General features: G+C 36.4%; 1 protein-coding gene across 2 annotated transcripts; it reads left to right on the top strand.

The window, feature by feature from the left end:
- The first annotated feature begins 9366 nt into the window (after window positions 1–9366).
- LOC107800496 (heat shock 70 kDa protein 15) lies at window positions 9367–15229 on the top strand. 2 transcript variants are annotated; one of them, XM_075231196.1, is made up of 11 exons: window positions 9367–9570; window positions 10429–10653; window positions 10780–11995; window positions 12574–12801; window positions 12928–13023; window positions 13132–13353; window positions 13660–13854; window positions 13933–14079; window positions 14157–14306; window positions 14423–14553; window positions 14750–15229. In XM_075231196.1, the coding sequence occupies exons 3-11, from the start codon at window positions 10826–10828 to the stop codon at window positions 14979–14981; spliced, it is 2571 nt and encodes an 856-aa protein (XP_075087297.1). In that variant the 5' UTR covers window positions 9367–9570; window positions 10429–10653; window positions 10780–10825; the 3' UTR covers window positions 14982–15229. The 2 variants fall into 2 exon arrangements, with proteins under 2 accessions (XP_075087297.1, XP_075087296.1); XM_075231195.1 differs by lacking the exon at window positions 10429–10653.
- Window positions 15230–15551: the final 322 nt, after the last annotated feature.

Genomic DNA, 15551 nt, shown 5'->3' on the forward strand with positions numbered 1-15551 from the left:
AACTCAGCAAGTAATACTAAAAACTAAGGAACTGAAGATAATGACGAGCTACACAGTCATAGTTCACTTTCAATAGTTCCAGCAAAGAATAGACATGCTTTCAAATCCGGCAGTTTAAGTCAGATCAATTTATACAGTTCAATTTCAAGTAATCCGGATATAAATTCTTTCAGAGATTTCACAACAATGACAGATGGCAAGCAAGTGCAACAACAAATGCAAAGCAAGTACAGCCTCTCAGGCAACAGTCTCTCAGCTCATCACAACAGCTCAACCACTCGGCTCTCAGCCCTCAACACTCACACGCAATGGGTACCCGCGCTCACTGGGGGTGTGTACAGACTCCGGAGGGGCTCCTACAGCCCAAGCGCCATAATCTGCACGGACAACTCACGTGCTATAATATCCTGTACGGACAACTCACGCGCCATAATATCCTTACCTCACCGACAGGCCATCGGCCTTACTCAGTTCTCAACCTCTCAAGTCTCTCGGGCTCTCAGAAATCACAAAGATCAGCCCAAAGAAAGATAACATAGTATATCAACAAATATCCAGAAAGACTGAGGTATAATACGCAAGAAAAATCATGACCGAGTAAAAGACATCAATTAGCAAATAATTCAACAAGGACGCGACCTCTACGGGTCTCAACAGTACTATAACATAGCCTAAGCATGATTTCTAACATGATTTATAGTCAAATTTCTTCAACACATAGAGATTATATAGTTAACAATAAATTATTCAACTTTACAGTTTTTCGGTACGGACCAAGTCACAATCCCCTCGGAGCACGCTCACACGCCCGTCACCTAGCATGTGCGCCACCTCCAAAATAATCACATGATACCAAAATCCGGGGTTTCATACCCTCAGGACCAGATTTATAATTGTTACTTACCTTAACCCGTGTAATTATTTATTCCGCTATGCCCTTGCCACGAGAATTGGTCTCCGAAAGTCTCGTATCTAGCCACAATTAATTCGAATCAGTCAATACAAATTATTGTAATTAATTCCATAAGGAAATACTAATTTTTTCAATAAAATCCGAAATTAACTCAAAAATCGCCCGTAGGGCCCATATCTTGGAACCCGACAAAAGTTACAGAATATGAATGCCCATCCAACCACGAGTCCAACCATATAAATTTTACCAAAATCCAACACTAACTCGACCCTCAAATCTTCAGTTAAAGTCTATGAAGATTTTTACTATTTTCAACCCAATCCTTACCCATTTGAACTTAACAATCTTTCCACAACCTTATTGGTATGTATATATGATACTCTACACCCAAGAATCATACTATTAATCACCCATCTTTACTCCAAATTCGAAATTAAAGAATTAGGGAAAGAAATTCTTACCTCTTTGAAGCCCTAGCAAGATCCTTGTGAAATCTTCAAACCTTGAACAAGAATTGATGGATAAATCACTAAGTCTTCACTTTCTCTCCCTAAAATGCTCTCACCCCTCTCTAAAATATCAGATATTTGGCTAAAAAATGAGTTTCCAGGGCTATAAATTGAAGTTGGGTCGGGTAAAAAATTAGAAAGAATGGAAGCTCCGACGCAGTTATACGATCGCATAACAGGTATGCGGTCCGCATATCCACCGCATAAATTGGCCTCCAAAGATGGGCATTACTGACCCGGTCTGCGGTCATTATGCGGGTCGCATACTTGTTCTGTGGTCGCATAATGCACCGCAAAATAGGTCTGCGGTCGCATAGTGCACCGCAGATTTTTCTCAAATCTTGCCCCTCTCCTGATCCACTTTGTGACCATTATGCAGTCCGCAGAGTGATTCTGCGACCGCGTAGTGGTCGCAGAAATGACCATTTTTTGATAAAATTTTCCTTTACACATCGGTGCATTGTTCAACCCAAGAGATCACCGCGAGAAATTTTTATAATCTTTGTACTAATTGATTTACTTCGGCACCACCAAACCTTAATTTTCTTAGCAAAATTTCTCCGGGGTCGTTACACATAAGTCAACATCCGGTCAACATTTTCAACTTAAGTCCTAAACCTTGGAACTAAGTATTCCAAATCATTTCAAAACCTCACCGAACCCGAACCCATTTCCCCGGCAAGCCAAATAACAACCATAAATCAAAATTTGAGCAGTAAATGGGGGAACGAGATTGTAATAGTCAAAACGACCGGCCGGGTCGTTACATTCTCTCCCTCTTAAATAAACGTTTGCCCTCGAACGCGTTTAGAATTATAGGATAATTTTTAATTTATAGATAAAGTTTTTAAATTTGAATTAAAATAAAAAATAAATTTATCTTTTGGTATCATACTTAATTCGGTTAATGATCATATGCAATCATGTTAGGAACTTTTTCTATCTTTTCTAATTATTTAAATACTACTTCGCCTTTGGCAAAAAAAATAATAATAATAATAATAATAAAACTACTCCATATAACTATAAAACTCTTTCACATCTAAAATGATATAATTAAAGTTCTTTAAAATACTATAGCTAGATTTGAATAAAGAGAATTTTTTTAAAATAAATATAATATATAGGGTGCACGTCTATGTTTATCCAGATAACAAAAAAGAGTTTAAAAATCAAATAAAAATTTACTTACATATAAAATGAAGTAAACCTACATGTTCGAGAAAGAAACATCACAAAAATAAGTCAATATTCAAAAAAAGTTTTTTTTTTCTTTTTGATGAATGTTTGCTTGACGAGTCAATTTGTATAAATGAACATCAAACAAATAGCAAAACTTTAGCTATACAATTGCTATCATTAATTTCAATTTAGCACCTTCTAGGAATTGAAGGATATAAGCTGAAATCTTTTCATTTAGCTACAATCAAACCAACATTGCAAGGGTATAATACTTTTTTCGTTGAAGAATATTAGTTGTGAATCATTAGATTATATGAAAGGTTTTTTCCTCTCGAATTTCAACAAGAGGGATATTAGTTTCTAATTGATAATTTCTATATCGATTTTTCAAGTGTAACAAAATGTATATTTTATGTCACGACCCAACTTTTCCTCCATTTGGGTACCGTAATGGCACTTAGTCTTAGGGACTAGGTAAGCCTAACAATAATTAAAACAACAACATTATTTAAATAGAATCTCTTAAAATTTCCAAAACTGGTAGTACAAGTCATAAGCTCTACAGAGTGTTTGCTAGAAAACTTTTAAATACAACTGTCCAGAAATAAGAATAAATAGTACAAAACGAAAAGTTGAAGGTGACTCTGAAGCCTGCGAATGCAGCGGCAGGTTTACCTTGAGTCTCCGCAGCAACAGTCTACACAGCTAGCTAACGAACAATTACCTGGATCTGCACACAAAAAATATGCAGAAAAGTAGCATGAGCACACCACAGCGGTGCCCAATAAGTATCAAGACTAACTTCGGTGGGGTAATGACGAGGAACAGTCAAGACATTCACTGATCTAATAAACTAAGCAGGTACAAGTATATAAGCAGCATAAGTATGATGTCTACATAAAGACTATGCAATATGACTCACAGTACAGTAATGGTAATAAGGAAGGAAACAACCAGTGTCGGCGAAATATCATGAAAATGACACAGAAAAATGAATGGAACCCAACCTAAATCCGGAATCACAAATACAACAAGGATAAGTAATAACGCAACAACTACAACCGCTTTTACATCAGGTTTTAGCCAACAACTTCACGAGGTACCGAACCTCGGATAATTTACAACTCACAGGTCTCAATACCTGAACCCTAACACTTGGCATCCTGAGCCCTCATAATACCTCATAACCGCACTGACGATTCACGTGCCAATAGAGCCATTCTCACATAGAAGGCAAGTAAACAAGGGTGAGCATCTATGATCAACAATATCAAGAACACCTCTTATCCAATAAGAGTACTTAACTACGTGTATGCTTGTGCAAGTGTCCTACCATAGTCCATATCAGCAAATAAGTATAAGAAAAAAGAACGGACAACACGTAGAATATTTTCTTACAGCTTTCACAAGATAAAGCTCACACAGGTATGTATACCACTTCACAAATATCAACAACAATAATGCCCCCAAGCCACAAATCATCACAAATCAATCCCTGACACAGCCCACCTTGTCTCGCCATGTGTGCAATAGTAACATAAATGCACGCCTTGTCTCGCCACACGTGCATAATAATGTTCCCACCTTGTCTCGCCACATGCGCAACCTCTCTCTCTCTCTCTCTCTCTCTCTCTCTATATATATATATATATATATATATATATATATATATATATATATATCCCGCCTTGTCACGCCGTATGTGCAAATATCAATGGTAACAATAGCACGACAGAAACCTCGTGTAATCCCATAATAACAACCGCACAACAGAAACCTCGTGCATCACAACAATAACAAGTACAACAGCAACAATGACAATAATACAAAGTACGACAAGTAAATCAACTCAAGAACTTTAATTCACAAAGAAACAGTAGAACCAATTCACAAGGAATAACCACAGTAAAGAATGCTAGGCGAAAAAAGAACAACTCAACAAAGGAAAAACTAATGTGTAACAACGATCCCACAATATACACTTCAACAATAGGGAAGCTAACAGGAATCAAATAATTCCAAATAAAACAAGTCGACTAAGATATAGGATATCTAAACTTCTTTTAAGGTTGAGGAAATTACGAAGGATATTCAACAATTCAATTAAGGATAAGCAGCGGAAAAATAATTATAACCTCAATTAAGACTGAATAATTATAGGATGAAATAATATAAATTTCAAATAAAGATAAGCAGTTATGAAAAGATAGCATGGCTATAAAAGAGTTAACAGTTTCAGTTAAGGCACGTATGAATCAAGTAACAATAATAGTGGATCATGAAGCAATTGATTCTAATTAAGCAGGTAGATGTGAATCTAGTAATTAAGATATATAATCATAACAAGAACAATTGCATATTCAATGAATACAAGGACCTAAGAATCCTAAAAGGCCAACTTTCCACAAATAAATCTGTGCACGCACTCGTCACCTCGTGTACACAGACTACAATCAACATAGAAGACTCAAATCCTAAGGGGAAGTCCCCCACACAAGGTTAGGCAAGATACTTACCTCGAACCAAGCTCAAACAATCGATCACAATGCCTTTCCATGAATATCCGGCTCCGAATGGCCCAAAATCTAGCCAAACACAATTGCATAACATGAATACAACAATAATAGACTCATCTAATCAATGAAATTAATATTTTAACAAAAATTCTGAAATTCGCCCTAAAAAGTCGACCCGGCCCACATCTCGGAATCGAGTAAAAATTATAAAATACGAACACCCATTCACTCACGAGTCCAACCATATAAAAATTACTCAAATCCGACTACAAATCCCCCTTCAAAACTCAAAATCTTTATTGAAGAAGTTCTTCCAATATTTTTCCATTTCAACCCCAAAAATCCGAAATTAAATGGAGAAAAATTATAGATTAATGCAATAAAACCAAATTCGAGTAAGGAATCGTTACCCACAAGATTCCTTTGAAAATCCCTCAAGGAATCGCCTTCTCCCGAGCTAAAAATAAAAAATGGAGTGAAAAATGAACTAACCCTCGATTCCAACCCCTTTCTGCCATGCGATCATTTCTCGTATCTGCGCCTACCACACCTGCAGTCTAACCAGTCTTACATGCGGAAGTCACTAACTCCCACAGCCTCCGCATTTGCGAGCCTTCTGCGCATCTGCGGGCATCGCAAATGCGGAACTTCCTCGCACCTGCGACCCTAGGCCAACTCTCAATTCTCGTATATGCGCTTCCATCTCCGCACGTGCGAGTCCGCTGATGCGCACAAATTCTCCGCACCTGCGGAGACTGCCAAGTTCAGCTCTTCTGGCACTTGCGCCTCCATCTTCGCACCTGCGCCTAAGGTCCGCAGGTGCGATTACACCAGAACTCAGACCTCCCCAAAACCATGGAAATCATCCGCAACTTGTCCGAAAAATACCCGGGGCCCTCGGAACCCCGTCCAAATATACCAACAAGTTCTATACCCTAACACAGACCCGCTCGAGGTCTCAAATCATATCAAACAATGTTAAAACTACGAATCGCACCATGAATCGAACTTATAAATTTTCAAATCTTTCAACTTCTAAAACCCGTGCCGAAACCTATCAAATCAACTCAGAATGACGTCAAATTTTGCAGGCAAGTCCCAAATAACACAGCAGTGCTGTTCCAACTCTCGGAATCACATTCCGACCCCGATATCAAAAAGTCCACTTCCTGTCCAAATCTCCAAAAATTTGACTTTTGCCATTTCAAGCCTAAATCAGCTACAGACCTCGGATTTACAGTCCGGACATGCTCCTAAGTCCAAAATCACCCAACGGAGCTAATGAAACCGACAGAACTCCATTCCGGAGTCGTCTTCACATAGTTCCGACTACTGTCGAAATCCTAAGACTTAAGCTTCCGTTTTAGGGACTAAGTGTCACAAATCACTCTGAAACATCCAGTAACCGAATTTAACCACGCACGCAAGTCAATACACATAATATGAAGCTGCTCAGGGCCTTATGTCGCCGGACGGGACTTAAATTCTCGAAACGACCGGTCGGGTCGTTACATTTTAAAAAAATAAAATTGGTATGACGTGAATTGCTTTTAAAAAATGTAAGTAAATTATTTCGAAATGAGATTATTTTTTAAAATATAATATAATTTTAAAAATAAAAGGATAAGATATTTTTGAATTTTGGTAGAGAGTTTTTTAAATTATTATAACAGAAGTCATATCAGGGATAAAATCAAGTAGCCAAGATCTTATGGAATATTTACATAAATATCTGGCCAGATTTATATTTTACTTTTTATAGCTGATATACATAGATGATATACCGACAACACGTGATTATACACATATTACATATGAATTATATATAAATTACATATCCTTTAATTTTTTAATTTAGTAGTTGGGTGAGCACCTATTTAGGTTGATTAGATAAAGCAAAAAGGAAAATATGAAAGAATTTCAACCAAAGATTAAAAATATAAATAAATTTCTCATATAGACAATTTCTATTATAACTCATCCTTTTATAGTGAAATAAATTAATTTTTGTAACAAAAAAAGAAGAAAAACATAAAAAATAAGATTAAAAAAAATAAATTTAGAAAAAGATAGATGGAAAAACTAAAAATCAGAAATAAGAGATGACAAGGAATTTCTTTTTCTGCTTCATCTTTGTTGAGTATATAAATTTTGGAAGTTGATCTCATCGATTTCAAATATATATTTTTTCAATTCAAATACATAGATTATAAGATAAGAATTTTTTAATTTATATTATGTGTCGTTTTTTAAAAATCACTATTAGTAACAAATTGATATGATATTTAAATCTGAATTTAAATGCAATTTAAATAGTTTGCATTGTGGTAAAGCCAAGTTTGGTGTCGAGAAAAGAATAAAGTTACCACATACTATTGGCATTGTGGTTAAGCCAAGTGACAAGCAAATAAATGGAAATAATATATGGTAAATTTAGTCTATATATATTTGAACTCAAATGCAATTTGAGTTATTTGCATTGAGGTTAAGCCATATATATATATATATAGCCGAAAAGTATCCTAAATTAACATTTAATGATTCAAAGAACAAAAAATCTGTATATGTAGAGTATTCAAAATTCAAAATTTGTGGGTAGAGATATCGATAAACTCAAAATTGAGTCATACTGAAATAAAGTTTCACCAGCAATAAAATTATTTAAATTTTTAGATAGCTGATTAAAGTGGATTTTAAATTAAGGATACTATCTTCACTTGCATCATTATAAAGATAATCATTATTGAAATATATATAAAGTTTTAGAAATTGAAATTTCAAAATAGAAATATTTTTTAAAAGATAACAGCTTACCAAATAAGAGTTCAAGTCATAGTAAAAGAGTCATATCGTAACCAAAGAGTCGTTCATATTTTGTCAACCTTTGTACTTTTCCATAAATACGAGTTATTATTTCGCTTCGTGACTATTTTTAGATTCCATTGACACCAATGAAAAATATGCAAAAAAATATTATCACTACAAGATTTGAGAAAATGTTAGTCTTTTTTCATATAGTGTTTCTTAATTAATATCTAACGATTATCTATAATTATCTAGAAGGTTTAAAGTTTAAGGTTATTTAAATATAATTCAAATAAATTAGATATTTAATATGGTTAGTGTCAAAATATCAAAATAGAGTTATACTGGAAAACAAATTCACTCGCTAAAGAATTATTTAAATTTTTAGATAGCCGGCTAAAATAAGTTTTGAATTAAGGATAATATTTTCACTTACATTATTATAAAAATAATTATTATTGAAAAATAAAGTTTTAGAAACTGAAATTTAAAATAGAAATATTTTCTGAAAGATATCAACACACCAAATAAGAGTTCAAGTAGTAGTAAAAGAGTCAAGTCGTATCGAAAGAGTCCTTCATAATTGTTTTGCCATAAATATGAGTTATTATTTTGCTTCCTGGCTATTTTTATGATCCAATGACACCGACGAGAATGGTACCAAAAAAAAAAAATAGAATTGTAGCTAGGAGATTTGAGAAATGGTTAATCTTTTTCATGTAGTGTTTCTTAATTAATATCCAATGATTATCTATATTTATCGAGAATGTTTAAATTTTAAGATTATTTACATATAATCCAAATAACTCAAATACTTGACATGATTAATGTCCGCGCATCAGCGCGGGTGCTAATACTAGTTATTAAAATAACAGTAAATTTAACAAACTTATTTTGCAACTAAGAAGAAGAAGAAACCCTAAGCACAACCTATAATGGTATTTTGCAACTAAGAAAAAGAAGAAAAAATCAAATGGCTCGTAGATACATGAAACATGAATACATAGAAAAAGAAAGCAACAACGAAACTTCTGGATACATGAAACATGAATACAGAGATTAAAAAAGGAGTAGCGGAGAAGAAGAAAAAAGCGTATCTGAAGTTACCCAAAAATTCGGCATCGGTTAAACTTTTTTAAAAAAGTAGGTATGTAAATTTTTTATACTGGTATTCTAGTTTAAAAATAATTCTATATTTATTATACATTTTTTGGCTATATTTAATTAAAGTAATTAAGTGGACGGCTATTTAAGTAATCCTTCAAAAAGAGTTCACCTCATCAAAGCCCACTTAGATCCACGAATCCAAAAGAATCTATGAACTAACCCTCTAGGCCCATACCCTCTTAGTTCAGACACTGTCAACAAGGGTATAGCTGTAGGAGAAAGAACTTTCTAGAAGCGCTAGTATATATACCTCTAGACAAATCTAGGACCACTCGAAAAAACAAAAGGAAAAAAAGAAGTCATTTTTAGTAATTATAAAATCGAAAATTCTACACAAACCCCTTTTCTCTTGTTCCTCTTTATTGCTCTCCTTTAAACCCCTTCTATTTTATATCAGTATCTTCCGTTTGCCTCACCAAAAAATCAATCGCGCACGTTGGAACATAGATTCCAGAAGATTCTATTCTTCGTCTTCAAGGTATTGTTTGAATCACGAAACTCTCATTCATCACAATTTGCAGATCTATGATTTCTGTTTTTTCTTTAGGAATTTGTTACAACCGATTGCTTGATTGTTCGTTGGCCTCACATTTTTAGCTAGAGATATAGTATCATTGGTTAGTTTTGATGTTTTCCCTTTTGAATCGCATGCTGCATAATGTTTTTGCTAGGAGTTAACTAAATTTGTTGTCTGGTGATGCAGACTGTTGTATGGCTTAATGAAAGGCTTTATGATTAGTAGAAAATTGTCTCTTAGTCCTTCTAATTCCTGCATTGTTGGTTGCTATTGTGAACTCTTTAATCTAGTTTTGGAAAATTAGGAAAGAACAAATGGTAATTCCTTTCTGCCTAATCCTTGTTGGGCATAATTACCCGATAACTGGTGGAATACTCAGGTGCCCCAAGTTTGTTCGGAGACCAGCGTCATAATAATAAAAGAACAAATGATAAAGAAATGATGTAACATAGTGAAGTTTATTGTCAAAGGTGCAAGATTGAAAAAGGGGACGGTAGCAAATTCCTTAGGCTAGATAAAGTGGTGATTGTAATTTACTAGGTAGCCATTAGCCAGTCTTTAATTAATCCTCTATTCAATTAGTTCTTAACATGAAGATTCATTTTTAGGGAAAAATGGAACAGGCTGATCAGTGCCTGACTAAGTTTGTATAAGGCGTTCTAGAGAGTACCTTCTTTATAATGGCTGAGTTTTGGGCGTGTTTGGTGTTTTCCTAGATAGTAGATTAAAAAATCCTTGTTCTTCTTGGTCTTCACCAATTGAGTCCCAGCATGTTGGTACGTGGGCAAGCTCATTCATGCAGGAAAGTTTCCTTGGCAGGAAAATTAGATAAAAATCGTACTTGAACTTCGGATTCTGGGCAAACTAGGGGGAAAAATCTTTCATGATCTTTGAGTCCTTGCTACTTTAGTCTATTGATGTTTGGGTTGCACCAGCCAACTTATAGTGCTCTCTTCAGTGTATCGATGATTAATGCATAGTGTAATTCCATTCCAAGAAAACCCAGCCATGAGTGATCAGCTTTCTTAGCTCTTTAATGGAAAGGTAATAAGTTTTTTCATGTTGATTGAGAGCTATCATTTCCAATGCATAACTTCTTTCTGTATAGATTTGTATACAGTGCATGCTGGTGTTTTAGTTGATTTTATCGTATCTTTTGATGTTGTCCAGGAACTTCCGTTTATTGTTGGATATCGAGTGATTGCAGCCAGCAAAGATGAGCGTGGTTGGTTTTGACTTTGGGAACGAGAGTGGCGTTGTTGCGGTTGCAAGGCAGAGAGGTATTGATGTCGTACTTAATGACGAATCAAAAAGGGAAACACCAGCTATAGTCTGCTTTGGAGAGAAGCAACGGTTTCTCGGGACTGCTGGTGCAGCATCAAGTATGATGAACCCAAAAAACACCATTTCACAGATAAAGAGGTTAATTGGGAGGCAATTTTCTGATCCCGAGCTGCAAAGAGATCTTAAGGCACTGCCCTTTTCAGTAACCGAAGGGCCTGATGGATATCCTTTCATCCATGCACTATATTTGGGGGAAATGAGAACTTTTACACCTACGCAGGTTCTTGGAATGGTGTTTTCGGATCTCAAAACTATAGCAGAGAAGAATCTCAATGCAGCAGTTGTTGATTGTTGCATAGGAATTCCGATTTATTTCACTGATCTTCAGAGAAGAGCTGTAATGGATGCAGCCATGATAGCTGGTTTGCATCCTTTGCATCTAATTCATGAGACAACAGCTACTGCATTGGCATATGGTATTTACAAGACAGATTTACCTGAAAATGACCCACTGAATGTTGCTTTTATTGACGTTGGACATGCAAGCTTGCAAGTTTGTATTGCTGGCTTCAAGAAAGGCCAGTTGAAGATATTGGCTCATTCATTTGACAGAAATCTTGGTGGGAGGGATTTTGATGAAGCTCTTTTCCAACATTTTGCCGCAAAGTTCAAGGAAGAATACAAAATCGATGTTTTCCAAAATGCTAGGGCATGCATTAGACTTCGAGCTGCTTGTGAAAAGTTGAAAAAGGTCCTCAGCGCAAACCCTGAGGCACCTTTGAATATAGAGTGTTTAATGGATGAGAAGGATGTCAGAGGATTTATCAAGAGGGAGGAGTTTGAGCAAATCAGCATACCTATACTGGAGAGAGTGAAGAAACCACTAGAGAATGCTCTTGCTGAAGCTGGGTTCACTACTGAGAACATTCATGCAGTTGAGGTTGTTGGGTCAAGCTCTCGAGTGCCTGCAATTATGAGGATATTGACGGAGTTCTTTGGTAAGGAACCAAGGCGCACCATGAATGCAAGTGAATGTGTGGCCAAAGGATGTGCATTGCAATGCGCTATTCTCAGTCCTACCTTTAAAGTGCGAGAATTCCAGGTAACGTGTCAGCCTTGTATTCTCTTGGTTGATTTGTTTTTCCATGGTTATATTGGACTCAGGGCTTTCAACTTCTTAATGTGTTGCAATGTCGTCGATAATCCTTATTATTTAAGTAGACACATTTAGTATGTGAACAAAAATATTGGTTTGATCTTTTCTTCAGTTTATTTAGTTGTTTGAGTGGGGTAAGGACTGCGTACATAGTACATACTACCCTCCCTAGACTCCACTTGTGGGAATATACTAGGTATGTTGTTGTTGTTGTTGTTTAGTGAGACCTAATTTTTAGTTGGCTTGAAACAAGCATGAAAGTGAGTAATTAATGACGAAGCACTAATAAAAAGAGGTAATGAATGACAAAGTGGGAGGTTGAAGATATTGTCTTCTTGAAGGATGAAGGAAATACAAGTATTATAGACTGACCAAGATTTTTATTGAAGCGAATGTCAATTGTTTTACTATTAACCTTTGATAAACGATTATGTTACTACTGCACATCTGGCTCCAAGCTGAATAAATAATGGTGATTTATAAGCGTAATAACTGTACTAATAGTTATCGTTGGCTGATTGAAGGTCAATGAGAGCTTCCCTTTCCCAATTGCATTGTCATGGAAGGGGCCTGCTCCAGACGCACAAAATGGAGCTTTAGAGAATCATCAGAGCACGATTGTTTTCCCCAAAGGGAATCCGATACCCAGTGTGAAAGCTCTGACATTCTACAGATCTGGCACGTTTACAATAGATGTACAGTATGCTGATGTTAGTGAGCTTCAGGCGCCAGCAAAGATCAGTACTTACACGGTATTTCATAGTTTCACTCACTCATTAGGTCCTGTGTTTTTCATCTATTAAAATAAATGGAAAATGGATCCTCTGGTTTCAGGTGAGTCCTTGGCTCACTTGGGTTTTCTTTGATCTTCTTGACAGATCGGACCATTCCAATCTGCAAAGGGTGAAAGGGCCAAACTAAAAGTTAAAGTACGCCTAAACCTGCATGGTATTGTCTCGGTTGATTCTGCCACTGTAAGTCCAGAACTTTGTGGTTTCTCTTCGTTTTTCCTTTTTATGTTGCAATTATTTAGTGAATGGAGAGACTATCATCTAATCTTATGGTTTTGATCTGTAATTTAGCTTTTGGAAGAAGAAGAGGTGGAAGTCCCAGTTGTGAAAGAGGCAGTTAAGGAACCTGCCGAAATGGAAACAGATGAAGCTTCTGGTGATGCTGCTCCTTCAACTACATCGGAATCTGATGTAAATATGCAAGATGCTAAAGGAGCTGGAGATGCTTCTGTGGCTGAGAATGATGTTCCAGAATCTGGTGACAAACCTGTCAAGATGGAAACAGATGCTAAGGTAACACAGCACTGTTTCATCTCTTCTCATTACTGCTTGAGCTAGTTTATATTTCCTATCAGTCATATTTGGCTGTTTTTAATCAAACTATGCATCTATTCAAATCGGGGGATTTGATTTATGCATTTACTATTGTGAATGCATGCATGGGTTAGTGTTTACCTGTATTTTAATTCTTGAAATGCATCAGTGCAGTGCTTTTTTCGCTTAATTAATGTTGGATAACTTATATTCTTCTTCTGCTTCAGCGTAGTAGCTCAAAGATGTCAGTAAAGCTTAGCATTTATTGTTTTCATTTTCTTGCAGGTTGAAGCCCCCAAGAAAAAGGTCAAGAAGACATCTGTACCAGTGACAGAGATTGTTTATGGAGCAATGGCAGCTGCTGATGTTCAGAAGGCTGTTGAGAAAGAATTTGAAATGGCTCTTCAGGACCGTGTTATGGAAGAGACAAAGGACAAGAAGAATGCTGTCGAGGCCTATGTTTATGACATGAGGAATAAGGTATTTGTTGGCCTTATGGTAGTTGTATGAAAACATTTGATATGTTACTGACAGGTCTCCCCTTCTTAATATATCCAGCTTTCAGATAAATATCAAGAGTTTGTAATTGATTCAGAAAGAGAACAATTTATGGCTAAACTTCAAGAAGTGGAAGATTGGTTGTATGAAGATGGAGAGGATGAAACGAAGGGTGTGTATATTGCCAAGCTTGAGGAGCTTAAAAAGGTTGGCGTTTCTTGAATATCCTATTTCCCTTGTCCTTTTGGCATGTATGGAGCTGATTTAGTGTGGCGAATCTGCAGCAAGGTGACCCGATTGAGCAACGGTACAAGGAGTACATGGAGAGGGGATCCGTAATTGACCAATTTGTTTATTGCATCAATAGTTACAGAGAGGCGGCCATGTCAAATGATCCTAAGTTTGATCACATTGATTTAGCAGAGAAGCAGAAGGTGTGCACATATCTGCTTAATCTTGCTATATGCCATTTGTTTTCTTTCTTTATATGCTCGACCCTCTTCTTCCTGAAAAAGTCTTTTGATGCTTATGTTTCTCTTGCACTTTCAAGGTTTTGAACGAATGTGTCGAAGCCGAGTCTTGGTTTAGAGAGAAAAAGCAGCAGCAGGATGCTCTTCCGAAATATGCCAACCCAGTTCTTCTGTCGGCGGATGTTCGGAAGAAAGCAGAGGCACTTGATAGGTACTTTTGACTACTGATTCTATTTTGCTATCAGTTTGTAAATATAAATATTTGGGTTAATATTACTGCAAATTCTTGGTTGGCTAGTCGCTTTTTCTGTTTTGTCTGCATAGGGCCGGCCTTCTTTCCTTGTTCTTCCTTTTCCTTGCTTTGCTCTGCCGATTTGTCATTTTCGAGGTACTTTCTGTCTTTGCAGGGTTTGTAGGCCTATAATGACAAAGCCTAAGCCTAAGCCAGCAAAGCCAGCAACTCCTGAAACACCATCATCTCAATCTCCTCAAGGAGGTGAGCAACAACCTCAGAGTGCAGAGAGTCCTAATGCAGGAAATGCAAATGCAACTGAGGGTGCCAGCGCTGGAAATGAAGTACCACCTGCTGCTGAGCCAATGGAGACGGAGAAATCTGAGACTCTGCCAAGTGCTTCATGAGTTAAGTTAGTGGTTTGATCTTCAAATGCTTTATGAATGCAAAGACTTGGTTGGATTTGCATTACTTTTCTCATTTTAACCTTATCTTTTTTCAAGGATCTACACCGATCCAACATTTTGTCATTAGATTGTCGTGATCAATTTCGTCGATCCATATGGCCTGTCAAATTATATTATTGATACCGACACTCTAAAATCCTGCTTTTCAGAGGGTTTTGAAGAAATTCAATTACTGTTGTTTTCTCCCACATGTCTCTTCACCGAATGAGATTTGCCGAGATATGTTTGGCGCCTTGCAGCAAGAATATATTAGCACTTTATAAAAATGAAAACGAAAACAACTTTACCCATAGTGAAACAATGACTATTATTTTGCATTATCTTTCAGATGCTGCGGCTGAAATAGTAACAATTGACACACATCTCGATCCATAGTGAAACAAAAATCTTTCTGATCCGCTAGTTGGTGGTCCTCTTCGGGTTCATTTCCTTTCGAAGACCTTGCGTAAATTTCCGATGATCAAGAAATACCCCCCATAATTCTGACCCAGAGTATGTTCATATCCACTG

The sequence above is a fragment of the Nicotiana tabacum genome, chromosome 15 (assembly GCF_000715075.1).
Source record: "Nicotiana tabacum cultivar K326 chromosome 15, ASM71507v2, whole genome shotgun sequence".
Classification (NCBI taxonomy): Eukaryota; Viridiplantae; Streptophyta; class Magnoliopsida; order Solanales; family Solanaceae; genus Nicotiana; species Nicotiana tabacum.

Excerpts from the sequence above, each read along its gene's own strand:
- LOC107800496 (XM_075231196.1), top strand. The coding sequence starts at position 10,826 with ATGAGCGTGGTTGGTTTTGACTTTGGGAACGAGAGTGGCGTTGTTGCG. Across the intron at positions 13,855-13,932 it reads TTTATGACATGAGGAATAAG|CTTTCAGATAAATATCAAGA; the intron begins GTATTTGTTGGC and ends TAATATATCCAG. Across the intron at positions 14,080-14,156 it reads AGCTTGAGGAGCTTAAAAAG|CAAGGTGACCCGATTGAGCA; the intron begins GTTGGCGTTTCT and ends GCGAATCTGCAG.